Source organism: Notolabrus celidotus, chromosome 23 (assembly GCF_009762535.1).
Source record: "Notolabrus celidotus isolate fNotCel1 chromosome 23, fNotCel1.pri, whole genome shotgun sequence".
NCBI lineage: Eukaryota > Metazoa > Chordata > Actinopteri > Labriformes > Labridae > Notolabrus > Notolabrus celidotus.
In genome coordinates this window covers 12,937,063-12,952,978 of record NC_048294.1, presented here as the reverse complement: position 1 = coordinate 12,952,978, position 15,916 = coordinate 12,937,063, and the positions used below count along the sequence as shown (strand labels likewise).

At 38.4% G+C, this 15,916-nt stretch overlaps 2 protein-coding genes across 6 annotated transcripts; one reads left to right on the top strand and one right to left on the bottom strand.

Moving 5' to 3' along the window:
- Positions 1–1,310: 1,310 nt before the first annotated feature.
- mfsd8 (major facilitator superfamily domain containing 8) lies at positions 1,311–8,201 on the bottom strand. Of its 2 annotated transcripts, none has more exons than XM_034676289.1 (12): positions 7,820–8,201; positions 7,036–7,118; positions 6,086–6,129; positions 5,677–5,917; positions 5,468–5,581; positions 5,226–5,370; positions 4,937–4,995; positions 3,217–3,325; positions 2,988–3,122; positions 2,791–2,894; positions 2,421–2,647; positions 1,311–2,282 (listed from the first exon to the last, which is right to left on the bottom strand). In XM_034676289.1, exons 1-12 carry the CDS (start codon positions 7,876–7,878, stop codon positions 2,076–2,078), a joined length of 1,527 nt encoding a protein of 508 aa, XP_034532180.1. In that variant the 5' UTR covers positions 7,879–8,201; the 3' UTR covers positions 1,311–2,075. The 2 variants fall into 2 exon arrangements, with proteins under 2 accessions (XP_034532180.1, XP_034532181.1); XM_034676290.1 differs by having other exon boundaries at positions 7,040–7,118.
- A 1,359-nt stretch (positions 8,202–9,560) lies between these two features.
- Positions 9,561–15,852, top strand: LOC117807182 (butyrophilin subfamily 2 member A2-like). Of its 4 annotated transcripts, none has more exons than XM_034676288.1 (10): positions 9,584–9,768; positions 9,931–9,993; positions 10,451–10,819; positions 10,912–11,193; positions 11,271–11,363; positions 11,591–11,626; positions 12,117–12,140; positions 12,257–12,301; positions 12,402–12,452; positions 12,888–13,642. In XM_034676288.1, exons 1-10 carry the CDS (start codon positions 9,765–9,767, stop codon positions 12,980–12,982), a joined length of 1,062 nt encoding a protein of 353 aa, XP_034532179.1. In that variant the 5' UTR covers positions 9,584–9,764; the 3' UTR covers positions 12,983–13,642. The 4 variants fall into 4 exon arrangements, with proteins under 4 accessions (XP_034532176.1, XP_034532179.1, XP_034532178.1 ...); XM_034676287.1 differs by having other exon boundaries at positions 12,402–12,580; XM_034676286.1 differs by having other exon boundaries at positions 12,402–12,788.
- The last annotated feature ends 64 nt before the right edge of the window (positions 15,853–15,916 follow it).

The window sequence follows — 15,916 nt, the reverse complement described above, 5'->3', positions numbered from 1 at the left end:
ATAGAAAATCATGCCAAGGTGAAAAAGATTGTGTGATTAGCATCAGGGAAATATCATCAGGCTTCAAGAGGTTAATTTTCTTATGGGTGTTATTCTCTCTGGAGAGCCAATGGAACGTTTCAGTTTATGAATCTCTCCGCCTACTCATTAGCATCCTCTGTAACTAGTATAAGTAGAGTGCAGTTTGATTTTAACTAGTAGTACTAGTCAATATTTTCAGCCCTACTAGTTAACTAGTCAGTTCCAAAAGACTCAAACTAGGATTTCTAGTGACATTTTTGCTCTAGCTAGTTAACTAGTGTCCCCTTTGGCACCTCACTAGTTTACAAGTAAGGTGTGAAAGAAACTCACTAGTCAACTGAGTATTCTATTTGTGGTTACTGGTTAACTAGTGAATCGTTTTGCCTTACTAGTTAGCTAGTAAAAGCCAAACTCAATCACTAGTGTTACTACTGGACTTTTGGCTGTCACTAGTTCACTAGTTACAATTTTGAACCTTACTTGTAAACTAGTCCTGCAGAAAATACTTTACCTAGTGTTACTAGTGGACATTTTTGTCATTACTAGTAAACTAGTAAACTTTTTATAGGCTTACTAGTTAACTAGTAATGTTAAAATCCCTCTGACTAGTAACACTAGTAAAGATTTTGGCCTTTACTAGTCGACATGTAGGAGTTTTTGCTGTCGACTAGTTAACTAGTAAGGGTTTCAACATTCAACTAGTTAACTAGTGCTGTAAAAGACCTCACTAGTGCAGGGAACTGAGGCTTGATATCAAGGATATGGAATAAATGCTCAAACGGCTTTCCATACTCTGCTGCCTCCTGGATGGAAGCACGCTCACAACTACCACTCTCCACTACTATATTACAACCATAGACTGTAAAAAATACAACGTAGCCTGTATGAAGTTACATTTATACAAGTAATCAGTGGTGGACAGTACGACTATTTTATCCTCAGTGTTTCATTAGTTTAGCAGTAAATGATCTGTATGCATCATTTCAGTTTCCAAATTAGTAAATTTACTTGAGTACTGTACTTAAAGCTCCTGTGAGGAGTTTTTAAGTGGTCATGAAATGGACTGAAATTAACAGTGATGCCTATTTATGAGCTAGAAAAAGAAACCAGAGAAGCTGTGTACTTTGTCCACCACTGTATATTACAAGGTAGCCTGTATGAAGTTAAATTTATACAATTAATTAATTAATTAATAGATATATCGATATGTAAGCTTTTGGATTTTAGGTAATGTCATAGATGACCTTTTTTAGATTTTTTTTAAAATAGGACTACAGAAGATCACAAGATTTCTTTCACTCAGCAATTTATTTTCATCCACACATTCACACAGTACCTTTTGAATGATTTCATGTAGAAGACAACCTTTTTCATTTATGCCATGATGTTTGCTTCTTTTTAAGAGTTACCTTTCCATCAACTTTACAGTAAAAGTACAAATTATAAAGAGTTAAATCAGTGCATTCAGGAACATGGAATACTAACTTCAATGAATCAAACAGTAGTCAGCACCGTTTATGTTAATAAAACTTAATAGTAATATATCTTAGCATATGTTGACAAGTGCCCTTTATTTGGTCACTGTTGCTCCTATACATCCAACATGTGCAACATCATGTAAGGCTTTGCTTGAATAGTCTGTGTATTTAAAATTGTTATGATAAAAATATCTTTGACACCATTTACACATTTACATTATGCTTGCGCTTTCAGTAACCCATGTAAAGTAACTTGTAGAATTAAAGCTATGACTGGTTTAATATGATGGACCCATGTTAATAATGCAGTGCTTCGATTCTTTCACAACAAGTGAGCTAGCTAGCTCCCTTTAAACTCAAGAGGCCACCATCTTTGATCAAGTCTGGGTAAAAACGTGACCTTATCTCTCCACCTTAGAGTTCAAAGGTAAACCCTGAGACACAAACTCTTGCAGCTCATCAGTTACCATCAGTTAAAAGTAACTACAACAAAGAGCCTTCATTGGAGCCTGGATTTCGGCTTGAGAACATAAGTAGGAAATTACAATCAGTCTCTGCAGAGGGACGCTCCACTTGTTAAGTCACAGTCCTTCCGTGGCGTACAGAGAAGGCGATGAGTCTGTGGTAAAGAGCAGCGAGAAGGATAATTGACCCCACCATCAGGCCACAGATGAGGCTGAAGGCCCAGCGGGGTCCATACAGGGTGTAGACTTGAGAGACGAAGACTGGGCCCAATGTCCGAGCCCCACTGCCCGAGGCGGTCAACCAGCCCATGTACACACCCTGCAAAAAGCAGTGTGACACATCAGCACCACAGTTAAGGTGTTCGAAACTTGATTCATGACTTCGAAAAGTAAATTCAAGCAACCTTGGACCACAATCAAGAACCTAAATCATATTTCTGGTCTGTGTTCTTCTTACCTGGGGTTTGGGTCCAAGTATTTTGGAATACAGCGTGTATGACATCACGTTGCAGGCAGGGTATCCGATCCCAATGAGGACGTCAGATGAGATGAACTGAGCCAGTTGGATGGCTGGTGTATACTGACACCAGGTCTGTTCAATCGGGCATCCTGTTGGCTCCACAGAGCTGTTGGAGACAACTGTGGCGGCAGACATCTGACTGACCAAAGAGTTGTTTTTGATGTCTGTATTTTGAAAAGAGAACAGGACACAAACTTGAAGTCTGCGGGAGCCAACAGAAGTACAGTGTAGATGGATTCTTGTGGCCTAAATGATACTCATTTAAACTCAACACGGTAACCATACTGTGTAATCAAACCAAACATACCTTCCCACTGGATTTTCGGGTAGTGATTCCCCCATGGAAGCAGAACAAAGAAGCCACAGAATATAATTGCCAAGCCTGCAAGCAAAACAGGACGATCCCCGACTCTGTAAAGACATAAACAATCATCTTACAGAAAGATGGGCACTGAAGCTGGAATACATTCAAAGTTGAATCAAAACAAGCATTAGAGAGCGTACCTTTGAGCGGCCACTTTCACAACTAAAAACACCAATATGGATTCAAATCCAATGCAGCAGATGATGATGCCGTTGTACAACACGGCTTCCTTCCTTGTCCATGCGAACATGTCCATGGACAGAGGGGTGGCAATTCTGAAAAAGTGGAAAAAAAATACACAAATAAAAAGAAGCAGGAGCAAAGTGAGTCTTCATTTTTGGACTCAGTGGTGTTGAATGAAATACATACGTCTCAAAGACAGCAAAGATGAACATGACGCTGAAGAAGAGGATGTTGGAGGTCAGGACTGCAACCTGATCGATTCTCTCCTCCTGTTCTTCACTGAGGTACTCTCCATCTATGGCAAAGGATTGAACATTAACAGAAGCTTAAGGGTCTGTGTCCACTATTTGTATTTTTGCACTGACAGCACTCACAATTACAACTTCGGCATGTTTTAAATCTGTACTTACTTTTGCTACATTATAAACATCGTCTCACAGGACTTTCTATTGTTCTGTACGTTTAATATTTACTTCTATTCAAGGACATTTTACAAAGAAAAGTAAACACAACAGAGAGGAAACGTCCTGGCGTTGGCAGCAGCTCACACCTGAAAATTGTACCTTTAAAAAACAGGTCTGTTTAGTTTCTCCTCCTCCATTGTTGTTGACAAAGTTGATATTATCGGTTCTGCCACTGCTTGATTTTGATTGGCAGTTTTAAGAAGTGACATTGAAAGGGGCAGCTCTGTTTCATAAGTGGATTTTTATTAACTGAGAGTGGGGCAACAAAAAGCAGCTGAGACTAAGGGCATTTTTGCACTTTTTCACAAAGCTGTGGGTGGACACAGGCCCTTAAAGCTTGGGTTGGTAGTCCTGGAAAACTTGCATGAATTTGAATGTAGCATGTCTTCAGGACTCCGTCTAACCCCTCCCCCTTCCCCTCAGAGCTCCTCCAAAACGACGACACCGCTCACATGCACGAGCGCCGCTGATTCATGACCATGTGATGGTGACTGATTCAAAACCGGTCCTCAGCAAAACATTATCATCATGAAAGTTAAAAACACAAACAAACATGGCTGCTGTTAGTACTCACAACTGTCATGCTAGTATTATCCAGTTGTACTGGTGACACAATATCAGGAGAAAAGTTATAATACATGTAATACTGTAACAGCTCTACTGTTTGTTAAACGTGTTCAGTGTAGATGTTCTTAATTCCTACAGTGTTGACAGTTAGTGAATGCATCAGGAGAGGTGTAGAGTGTGTGAGCGGGAGAGAGGAGAGACAAGAGGAGAAGTTTTTCATTCATTCAAACATTGATTGTTGTTTTGTTGGTTGGCATGATCACGGCCGACAGTGACCGGTTATTAAAACTCAACGTGTTCACGAATCGGCTCGTCATCCTTACAGCGTCCGGACGGATGCTACAATACATATGTATTTTCTGTAGGACTTGCTAAATGTCATTTATTTTTTTGCTTGTCAGAGCCCCCGTGGTGAGAGCTTTTTAGACCCTGATCTGGACTACAGTCCTGAGCAAAGCACCTCATCGGGTCAGAGGGGACAGGCCCAAGGTCAAGCAAGAGGGGCAGTCAGTAGAGTTAGGGGAAGCAGAGGCAGGGGACGGTGAGTGAACACAGGGGAAATGTCCGCGCAAGAGGCAGGCAGAACGCCAGGACGTGATTTGATTGGTTTAAAATTTTGGGACCCAAAAACGGTGATTGGTTGGTGTTTTCCCAGGTTTACTCCGGCTGTAGATAGCAGCTTTTTTTCGCTCTTTTTTAGGAACACATTATGTATTGATTGCCATCAGGACATAAAGATCATTTCAACCAGTATGACAAAAAGTGTATCTAAATCTGACTTCCAACCCCAGCTTTAAGGAAGAAAACAAAACCACAAAATAAAATAAAATCCCCACAACTACAAATACTGTTGTTTGAGTTTTGGCAGTAAATACCTTCTGATGTGTAGTTAATGGCTCGCAGATGCCTTCCATGCTCATCAACGCGGTGCTCTCTGTCGACAAAAATCACAACAGACATTTCAGCCGAAAAATAAAAGTGAGGAAATTAATGCTGAACTTAAACTAAAGGCGGAAAAGTTGATTCCAAGGGTCTAAATATTTGTTTTTTTGAAATCAACAAGAGCACTGACATCACATTTCCCTGTGCAAATGTTCAAAATCCTACAGAACAAGAAGGAAAAATTGTCAGATGTGTTTCAGATGTGTTTCAGTAAAGCCTCACCTCAAAAAGAAAACAACCAACAGAATATTGATGAGACCAAAAACCACAGCCAGCAACGCAGGAGCTGTGTACATGTTGAGCTGCAGGTCTATGAGCTTGACAGTGACTCCATGCTCACCAATGAATGACAGGCATGCCTGCAAAGCTAATATGCAAAGATATGCAAATATTAACAGAACCTTTTCATTGTTGATTTTACTGACAACACAAGCCAGATTTACATACTGTGAAGAAAAGGTCACCTGGTCCCAAGATGAAACCCAGGGCCTGACAGGCGCTCATATTTGCCATGGCACCAGTCCTTTCCTTCAGGGAAGTAGCTCCAGCGACGTAGGACCTCACCACAGCAACATTACCTGCAATGAAAATGCCCTGCTTATGTAAGGAATTATGTAACACTGGTCATCTATAAACAAAAAAGTCATATGACATTCGTAGAGAGATTCATCACCTGCTCCAAAACCAACAAAGGCTCTGGATATCAGTATGTGGAACTTGTTGTAATGTGGGGGCAGGTAAGCATAGGCATAGTAGATGTTGGCTGACAGGTTGATGAAGATGGAGCACACCAGTGGCTCCCTCCTTGGCCGGTGGTTGGACCAGAGACCAAAAATGGGTGAGGCCACCATCTGACCAAGACTGTAGGCTGCCACCACCCATCCCAGAAAGCTGGCAGTGGAACTATCATCAATCTGTAAGACACATAACCAAGTAAAGGGGTTAAAATAAAATAAATAAAAGCATGTTCTGTCAAAGAATACAGTATAACATAATGATAGCATTCAACATATAAATATAAGACGTCATCTGCAGTGTTTATGATGCATACAGTCATATTTGACACAAGAGGTTGTACATACCTTTTGCAAATAAGGCCAGAGTGATGTGATGACAATTGTAAAACCTAAAAGAGCACATAAAACAGAGAAGTATGGTTCTGTATGTATCTATAGATAACAGAATAAGAACATTGAAAAAGGTGGGACATGTTATTTTGATCAACTGTTCCCCATAGGTGGACTTTGTGCATTGGTTCGTCTTTCTACAGGTATTTTTTTTATGCAAACACACATCAAACGTCTCCATCCAGAGACAGTGCAGCCAGGGCCGGCCCGTGGCATAGGCAGTATAGGCAAATGCTAGGGGCGCCGGCCGTCCATAGGGGGTGTCACTTTCCCCCTAAATGAGTGAGGAAGAAATTTGAAGATAGTAGGAAAAAATATATTGTTTTATAATATAATTTGGGGTTAAATTACAGAGTGATGCCAGTATACATTTAAAAGCTTGTGATTCACTTTGGGTTTTTAAAAATAATGGTATGCAAATCAGTTTCTGAAGTTTTTAAGTGTTCATGATTCACTTGTTTTGGTTGTTTTTGTTGTTTTCCTTACACTTTGGAAGCTGTTAGTTTAATTAGATAGAAAATGTAGGCTAGTCTTAAATAAGCATTTTGCTTCTGCCTTTTCAGTCACCACTACATACATGACAGTTGCTTGTTGAAAGCTGTACTGTGAAAGTTATTGTGTTATATAATGACTGAAAAATTCTAAAACTACTACTTTATGTGTGAAATTGAAAATTTGAAATTGTATCAATGTTTTCCTGCTAAATATCAGTGTTGTTACCATGTTATTAATGTTCTTCTAGAGGTCGTTTTTATTTTGAAATAAAGAAAACCTGCAAATCATAAAGCTGGATGTCAGATGTCTTTAAGTGTATATGTGATGTGATTGTTGGGGGAGTCGGTTGCAATAAGGGGCACCTCGATTTGATGTGATTAAAAATCCCAGTAACTCTTGGGTGTCCTCACCTACACTGCTGAGAAACATGGTGAAGTACATGACTCGGATGGACCTCCATCGACTTCTGTAATCCTCATCCCGGGAGTCATCACTGGACACAGGCAGGGTGACAAAACAACACAGGTGATTTAGAGCTACTGGCAGTTATAGTGGCTGATTTATTTAAAACTCAATTGCAGTAGAGGGGTTTCGACCTGCAGATGGCAGTCTCTCTCTACACACATTAACTTATGCTAAATACTTTATGCTTAACTGCTGGGATCAAGGCCCTAATTGATTCACAGCACTACTAAATTCCTATATACTATGGGGCGCCGTTTGTAAAGTTGTGCACACCGAAAAAACAGCAACATTTCTCCACATTTAGCTGCAAAACCTCGTAAAAATGTAGAGTGCATTTTTAAAAGTCACTTTTTTAATATTTATATTTAGCATTTAGATTTATATTTAACATTTAGCTTTATATTTAAAATTTAGATTTATATTTAACATTTAGATGTATATTTAGAATTTGGATTTAACATTTATTTTAACTTAATATATTTTTCACAACAAAATTAAATGTGAAGAAGATCCCAGATATTCCTTTAAATGTGATAAAAAAAAGTGACTTTTTCACTCCACATTTTTATGACATTCTGGAGCTAAATGTGGAGAAATGTTGCTGTTATTTTCAGTGCGCACAACTTTACAAACGGCGCCCCATAATATAAATATGTTTTCAGCTAAAAAAAAAGAAAAGTGTTTTGTGGTTTAGTTACACTATAAATAGCTGTTGAACTCTGCACTCACCTGCATGCGTCATCCCCCAGCAGTGGAGTGGTATCATCAGAGTCATCAAATTGAGACATTTTGGAGAGAGTCAGCAGCCCTGCGGAATTAGGACTCTGTGCTGGACTTTGAGCTGTGTTTCTCTGTCGCCATGAAGAAGGAGGTCAGTCAACTCTGCTGCTAAAGATAACTACAACCAGCTAAAGCTAACGTTAGCAAATCAAACTACAGTGGCACATTCTGGAGTTTCAGTCCGTCTAACGAGATTAAACCACACGGTGTAAAGTAAAATAACTTTCTGACAGACGACCAAAAAATAGGCAACCTGGAAAGCCCACAAAACTGGACTATGATACCAGACTGTGAGGGTTTACTACTGTCACAACAAAGGAAGTAAAGACGGTGTGGCTTTGTGGTCAGACTTTTCAAAATAAAATATGTCAGAATTAAATGACACCGAGTTTTCGTTTACATATCGATCTGACTGTTCAAAGCTCTAAACAATACTTAAATGTGCTTTTCTACATTAATATTGAAGAGCATGAAGACAAAGGTATAAATGTATTCGACCCATGAAAACTTCACGCTCTTATTTTGAAGGCATGATTCCTTTATTAACATCCGGGTCGTTGCTGATGTCCACTTTATTAGTTACCATCGCTCTCACGTGAGAATCAACAAACCTCTGAATCAGTCGCTGGCTGTACTAAAATTAAAATACTACTACTATTACAATGAAAAAGAAAATGACATTTGCTTTTTCATTTTCAAAAAATGCCCCTCTAGATTAGTATCATAAAAAATAAGACGCATTCACAGAAATGCTTTTTTATTTTCAGAATGAATACGATTTTTTTACTCAAAAATAAAAATTTTCATTTTAACTCACTTAACCATCGGCGAGCATGGTGTGCTGTTTGTTTAGAAAAGTAAAAAGCGTGTCTGTTAATGCAATTTCATTTTCAAATTTGCTTTTTCATTTTGTTTTGTTACATACATGCTTCCATAATTCAGGAGGGGCATTTTTTGAAAATGAAAAAGCAAATGTCATTTTCTTTTTCATTTTAATTGTGTAACATAATTGGCATTGTTGACGATGAAAATTAAAATGCAAATAGGATTATTGAATATTGATTTTATTTATGAGTCAAATAATGTCAGTCGGGTCCTTGATGTTATCAACATCAAAATAGGTGTCAACGCAAACCCCTCTACCTGGAATATGTGTTACTCCTCACTGCAGTGGCTCACTCTACTCTCACTCTTCAACATGTTTATGAATTTTGTCATACAAGACATGGATTTTTAAAATGTTGTATGTTTTCATTGCCATATTTGACTGCAAACGTTGAAAATTAGAGATAGGCTAGTTAAAGTATTTGACTTACATATCCGTTTATTAAATGTATTAATCAGCAGTTCAGGGTCACATATGGACGGGGTTGCTGGGTATAGGCTGATTTTACGATATTTCAGAAAATCTCCCTATTTTTCACTGTCCAATGTTGGCAGGTATGTATAACATGAAAACTGCCATATGATTTGTCACGTAAACGTAAATGATAAAGATGTTAGTAGCCTATCTAGGATATTTTAAAATGATTTTTTTTCATATTATTAGGTAGGCTGTGTCACAATTGTGGAGATAGGCGTTCACGTGCAATCCCTTCAAAGTTTCATTCTATGAATGAGTATTTACTGTAGATCGAATAAAGCCCCTCTTTCACTCCGCTCCCCCTCCTCTGACGTCACGTTGTCCTTCAATAGTGAAAGTGAAAGTAAAAATCTGGTGCCGTCTTTTCTGCTGAGCCCGTCGCCACATTCGGTTTTACATTAAAATAACACCAATAGAAGTTGTGGATTTAAAAAAAAAAAATCGACCACACATCTACTAAAGCTGCTCTCTTATCTCTGCCTCAAAGGACCCAGTTTGAATAAGTATATCACGCCTAGGATCAACACTACAATGGGTAAGCCGATAACTATTTCAAATGATCACTCAAGTGAGCATTCATCCTATCATTCCACTTTCAAAGCTCTGTTGATTTGAAGGGTTAGAGGGGAAACCAGTTCTGTGTGTCTCTCACGCTCATTGCCTCCGGTCACAACTTCGACTTTTTCCTATTTCATAGGTGCGTTGATTTGGCACGTGTGCGTCATTGCTGCCCTGAGTTCATTGAGTCGTGCTGCACCAGGTAAAGTACATGATTACACCAAGCAAATCATAAAAGTTTCAAAGTCTGTACAAAGACCTTTTCATGGTGAAAAAGAGTACTAACTGACCTTTACCTCCATATGGATCCTAAAACAGGGAAAACAACAAAAGCACAAAGAACACATGAACACACATTACATGGGTCCTGTGTGTTCATATGTGTGCCATATGTGTTCATATGTGTGCCATATGTGTTCATATGTGTGCCATATATGTCCTGTGTGTATATATGTGGGATGATGTGCACCATTGTTGTGGGGCTGGGTGGATGTTTATTGTTTATATGTGTTTTATATATGTATTTTTTGTACAGACGGTGACAACAAATTTCCTTATTAAGGACAAATAAAGATCTATCTATCTATCTATCTATCTATCTATCTATCTATCTATCTATCTATCTATTTATCACAAGCTTAACCAACATTTATTTTCAGTTTCAAATAGCTTTGACGTTGTCGTTGGGTCTCCTGTCTTTGCGCCCCTTGGCCCCAAAACCACCTTACCATGCTGGCTCAACCCATCAGAAAGTGCCGAGGCTATGGATATACGTTGGTTCCGTCAAACTCACTTTGACACCCCAGTCCTGCTTTACCACGCCAAAGCCTTTGATGAAACAACCCAAGATAGCTCATACACAGGCCGAGTGTCATTTGGCTTGAAGGATGCAGAGTCTGGTGGGCTGAAAACGGGCGATGTGAGCCTGGAGCTGGCAACTGTGACGCTTCAGGATTCAGGAAATTACACTTGTTACGTCAGCAGTGACCGGATCTATGACAGTTCAAGTATCAGTCTCATTGTGACCAGTGAGTACCGTGAAATCAAACACAAAAAAGTGATGATTTTGAAATTATTGTCTGTAATACCTATTTCTTTCCTCTTTCATCTGTCATCACAGAAACAGGAACTTCCCCTCTTCTGTCAGCTGTGTGGAAAGAAGATAAGGTGAATGTGAGCTGTGAGTCTGAAGGCTGGCATCCTGAGCCCAGTCTGCACTGGTCGGATGCACAGCAGGCTCTAACCTCGAAAAACACAAAGTACAGCACCGATTCTTCTGGTGTTGTGTCCGTCCACAGTTGGATTCTTGTCTCCAGCTCCTCGCAGGTTTCCTGCTCAATCGTCCTCTCTGGTGCAGAGGCAAAGGAGGCAAGAATGCGTCTGGAAAAGCCTCCTGCAGCTGGTAAACGGAGTCAAGACAAGTTTGCATGTGTGTAAAGGTTCACTTCGCCCTATTTAAATGTATTTTCTTTCATTCAGAGTCTGGATCCTCAGTTGGTGGCTGGGTGGTTTCCGCACTACTCTTAGCTGTAATAGCAGTTGGAGTTGGCTGGTTCTGCTTCAAAAAGAAAGGTGAGAGGTTTAGTTACATGTTTGTTATCAGTGTCTAGTTCTGCAGTCTGCATGGAGTTGAATGGAGCTGACATGATAAACAAAAAAATGGGTCATTTTAAATTCCCAAATAAGCATCACAATTGAGTACAATTTTATTTTTATTTCAGTCTCACATTTAACCTTTATTTGACTGTTAAAAGCAGAAATTACATCCAATTAAATACCCTGAACACTCTTTGTTGCAGGAAAGAAAGCAAGATCAGAAGGTGACAATGCAGAAGGTAAGACCCAAGATTCACACACGTTAATGTAAACTTCATGATAAGTATTAAATAGGTAAATCAGAACTAATATGACCCAGGTACCAAAATTGGTTGATCTTGCATTTTCCAAAATGCAACAGGTCCCTCGTGGAAGCTGATTTTATTCCCAGTAAAAAAAAAGACAGCCATAATAAAACATTTTAAAAAATCATCATTATCATGAGATAAAATGTCATAACTATGAGAAAAGAAGTCAAAATTGTGAGATAAACCTCACAACTGTAAGATTGATATTGGCATGAGAGAAAAAAGACAGTGTATTATCAAAATTCAAAATTATGAGATGAAAAGGAAAAAGTACAACATAATATCATAATCATAATTATTTGATCTCATAATTTTGACTTCATGTCTCACTATTTCGAATAGTTTTTTCACAATTGACATATAAAAAGTAATAGTGTGACTCCATGAACTAACAGATCATGTTTTTATGTTTTCACCACAGAGACTGACAGACTTCTACAAATAGGTGAGAAGCAATACTGGTACTGATGATATGAAAAATGGATTGCTTTTAATAAGAAGAGATAATTGAACATATATATATATATATATATATATATATATCTTGATTCCCTGTTTCAGGAGTGATCCAACCAACAAATCATTCAACAGCCAGCAAGAATTATGGTAACTACTACAGAATGTTTGGTAAAAAATCTTCACTGTATCTGTGAGTTTTTGATTCCGATATATTCTGATTTCATCTTTTTTTTTCATTTTTCAACAGTGAATGTGACTCTTGATGATGTGGATCCTCAAATTCTAACATTCAAGAAAGGTAAATTTAGAGACGCCCCAGGCATTGCTTCTGCTGGCCAAAAGGTCACCTGTCTCACAGCTACAAAAGGAACACCTTGCTTCTCTTCTGGACGACACTACTGGGAGGTTTCTTTGGGAAAGGAAACAGTAGGTATCAAACAGTCCTGGTGGGTAGGGGTCACAAGTTTAACAAAAATCCCCCGAGATATCTCCCCAACTGCAGCTAATGGTTTCTGGTTCCTGTCATCTTCTCCTGACATAGCAGAGAGTTTTCAGTTTAATCATGCACCAAATGTTTTACTTCCTGTCAATACCCAACTTCAGACCATTGGTGTGTATTTGGATTATGATAACGGTGAGCTTTCCTTTTATGATGTGACAAACAAGACTCTTATTGGAACTCTAAGAACTAAGTTCACAAAAGAAGTATTTCCGTTTTTTAATCCTGGTTTAGGGGACGCAGCACCTATGGAGATACTACAGAGGGAAGAAGCTGGTGAGAATAGTAGCATGCAGAATTCCACACCACTGTCCAATGACGGTAGCTAGCACGAAGGCGAGGATAAAGCTGTCCGTCATTCAGTTTGGCTAAATAATCTCAAATTCACAACTGTTCAATGAAAGTTGTCCAAAAGTAAATAAAAAATTAATAAAGAAGAGGCATCAGATCAAATTTTTTATAATGGACGGGCTAGCTATAGCTGCAGGATAAACATAAACTAAATTAAACAGAAGATTGAAAATCATTTGTTTATCAGAGAAGAATCAAATACAAGGTACTCTAAACTTTATATACGTCAGTTATTTCTTAGATATCTAAAATGTATTTGTATAATTATAAGAATACCACTAACGTTCTGTCATGTTTTCATATTTAACAAAGTGTATATAGAATGTTGTTTATTGTTGGCAATTATGGTATCTCAAACTAAATACCAATTCCAACCGGGATCGACCAGATTTCAGAAATACCTCTTGACAAGAATGTTTTAAAATATCGTTTGATAATAAATAACACTTTGGAAAATGCACATATGAATACTAAACAAAATACAATGATTAATACCACTCACATTTGGTAATATATGTTGCTGAATGTTAATACCACTCACATTCGCGACCATATGATCATGACTGATTCAAAACTGGTCCTCAGCACATCGTTTGTGTTTTGCACTACGTCAACTCATGTCTCACTCAGTGGTAAGAAAACACCAAAACCAGGCAGGCTGTAAATAAAAATGGACAGCGTTGCTCCGCCTCTTCCCGTTGTACGGTTCTGAAGCCAAAAAATCCCGCTCCCGGGCGCAGCCATTGTGCAGCCACTGTGGCTGCAACAGTAACGAGCGCCGCCCTACAGCGTAGCGTCACAAGACGCTGTGTCCTTTGAAGTTTCCCTCTACAGCGGCTGTGAATCAAAGCAAACCCGGAAGTAAAACCCTGTTTTTTAAACTCTAATAACTAATGAAAAAGAAACTTTTCAGAAAAAAGAGGCCTTGAACACAAAACAGTCAAATAATAACTACATATCACCACAGCATACGGATGTGAGAAACATTCGTAAGACATGTATTTATTTTTTAAAGTTTGACTGCAGCCCCATTCAAATGAATGGGGGAGACAGATTTTTTTAACCTATACTGCATCCAGCCACCAGGGGGCAGAAAGCTTCACTTCCAGCCGAGCGAGATGCACCCCTGACTTAAACATTATCATAGTGAAAGTTAAAAACACAAACAAACCTGAAATGTACGCGCAGGAAGCGGGCAGAACGGCAGGACGGGATTTGATTGGTTTCATAATTTGGCTCCTGAGGGCAGGGATTGGTTGGTGTTTTCCCAGGTTTACTCCAGCTGTAGATAGCAGCTTTTTTTCGCTCTTTTTTTAAGAACACACTATGTATTTATTGCCATCGGGACATAAAGATCATTTAAAACAGTATAACAAAAAATGTATCTAAATCTCACTACCAACCCCAGCTTTTACTGTGTTTTTTTTCCACAATTGTGATGTATCAAGCTAATCTAGCTAATCTGACAATGCTAGCGGTTTCTGGCGATTGTAAATTGTTAGGCCTAGCTTAGCTATTTACAACACAAAGATGACAGTGGTATGAATCTTCTCCACTTAAAAAAATTGTGTTTTTTTCTTAAAACTGTGTTTTGTGTCCGTGTAACCTTGTCGCTTCATTTGCATTGCCATTTGCTTCTTTGTCTACATGAGCAGTGGTGGACAGTACAAAACTTCCTTACTTGAGTCACAGTTGATACTGTTAGTCAGAAAGTATCTGGAGAATCGTCATCTTTCTCTGCTGTGGCCATCATTACCACAAGCTGCCTGATCTGCCTTTAATTACTGTCCACCTCTGTATATGACCCATCCTGACTGATGAGTGAGTCCAACTGTCTCTGGCCACTTTAAGTCTTTCTCTCTTGTCGCTGAAATAGCTTTACACTTTGTGTCACGTGATCAGCTTTCATCGTAATGTGTGTCTGTGTGTACTGTTGAAGTAGTTTTGTATGTAAAACAGTATAACACAACATTTATGTCTACTTATTCAATACTCAGTTATTATAGGGATTAACTTACTGTTAAGCTAATAAGAAAAGGATGATACCTGTTGGACAACTTCAGGAAATCATCTGTAAAGGTTACAATAACATGACATGGGAGAGATGGTGTGGCCAGTTGTGTACCATTGTGTGCATTACTTGTAGGATCATCATTACTTTGATGCGTCATTTTAACTCATATAGCAAACTTAAAAGTATGAACACCACACCACACATATTAGCTTCCTAAGTACTTGCATGTTTTAAGCTTTTAATTCTGTTTATTTCAAGTATGCTCCTACAGTTTTGTTTTTGCATTGTGACTTATTGCCGAACTGTAACACAGACTTCTGAACTGGTGAAACCCTTAACTCTCCTGTTATGTTGCGGGTCAAATTTAACCCTTTTCAAAAAGTTCAAAAATCTAAAGAAAAAACATTTTTAAAGTATTTTTTTGCTATGAAACTTCTTCTGCTTGTAAAGAACATATACAATGAAAATGACTTATTTCACACATTTGCAACCCCCTTGCATGTTTATATTACATAGATACTGGTTGTGGGTCAATTTGACCCTGCAGTCAAAGTAGAGACTAAAAGGGGTCAGAAGTATCAAATACTAAATGTTTCTTTGCCTTGTAACAGTTAACACATGTAATGTATGAACTTTTTTGTATTAACTTTCAAGGATAATCCACCTTACATTAGCGCAGAACTACTAGTGCATGCCAAACACTTCTTTTTACACTTTAGATGTGCAGCTTCATTTTTAATTAGGAATTTAATTGAAGTGTCTAAATGTCTTAATTGTTGGTGTTTGAGTGTGGATTGATCTAATAAAGTGTGTTTTTTATAAAGTCAACCATTAGAGAATGCTGTATTTCCTTCTCTTCTTTTTCTCAGTGTAAAACTTCATTTACAGCCCATTTTAA

Coding starts and splice junctions, on each gene's coding strand:
- mfsd8 (XM_034676289.1), bottom strand. CDS start 7,878: ATGTCTCAATTTGATGACTCTGATGATACCACTCCACTGCTGGGGGAT. Junction 5,918..6,085: donor TCTGGCCTTATTTGCAAAAG/GTATGTACAACC, acceptor TGTGTCTTACAG/ATTGATGATAGTTCCACTGC. Junction 5,582..5,676: donor CTTTGTTGGTTTTGGAGCAG/GTGATGAATCTC, acceptor TTTTCATTGCAG/GTAATGTTGCTGTGGTGAGG.
- LOC117807182 (XM_034676285.1), top strand. Junction 9,994..10,450: donor ATTGAGTCGTGCTGCACCAG/GTAAAGTACATG, acceptor ATTTATTTTCAG/TTTCAAATAGCTTTGACGTT. Junction 10,820..10,911: donor TATCAGTCTCATTGTGACCA/GTGAGTACCGTG, acceptor CTGTCATCACAG/AAACAGGAACTTCCCCTCTT.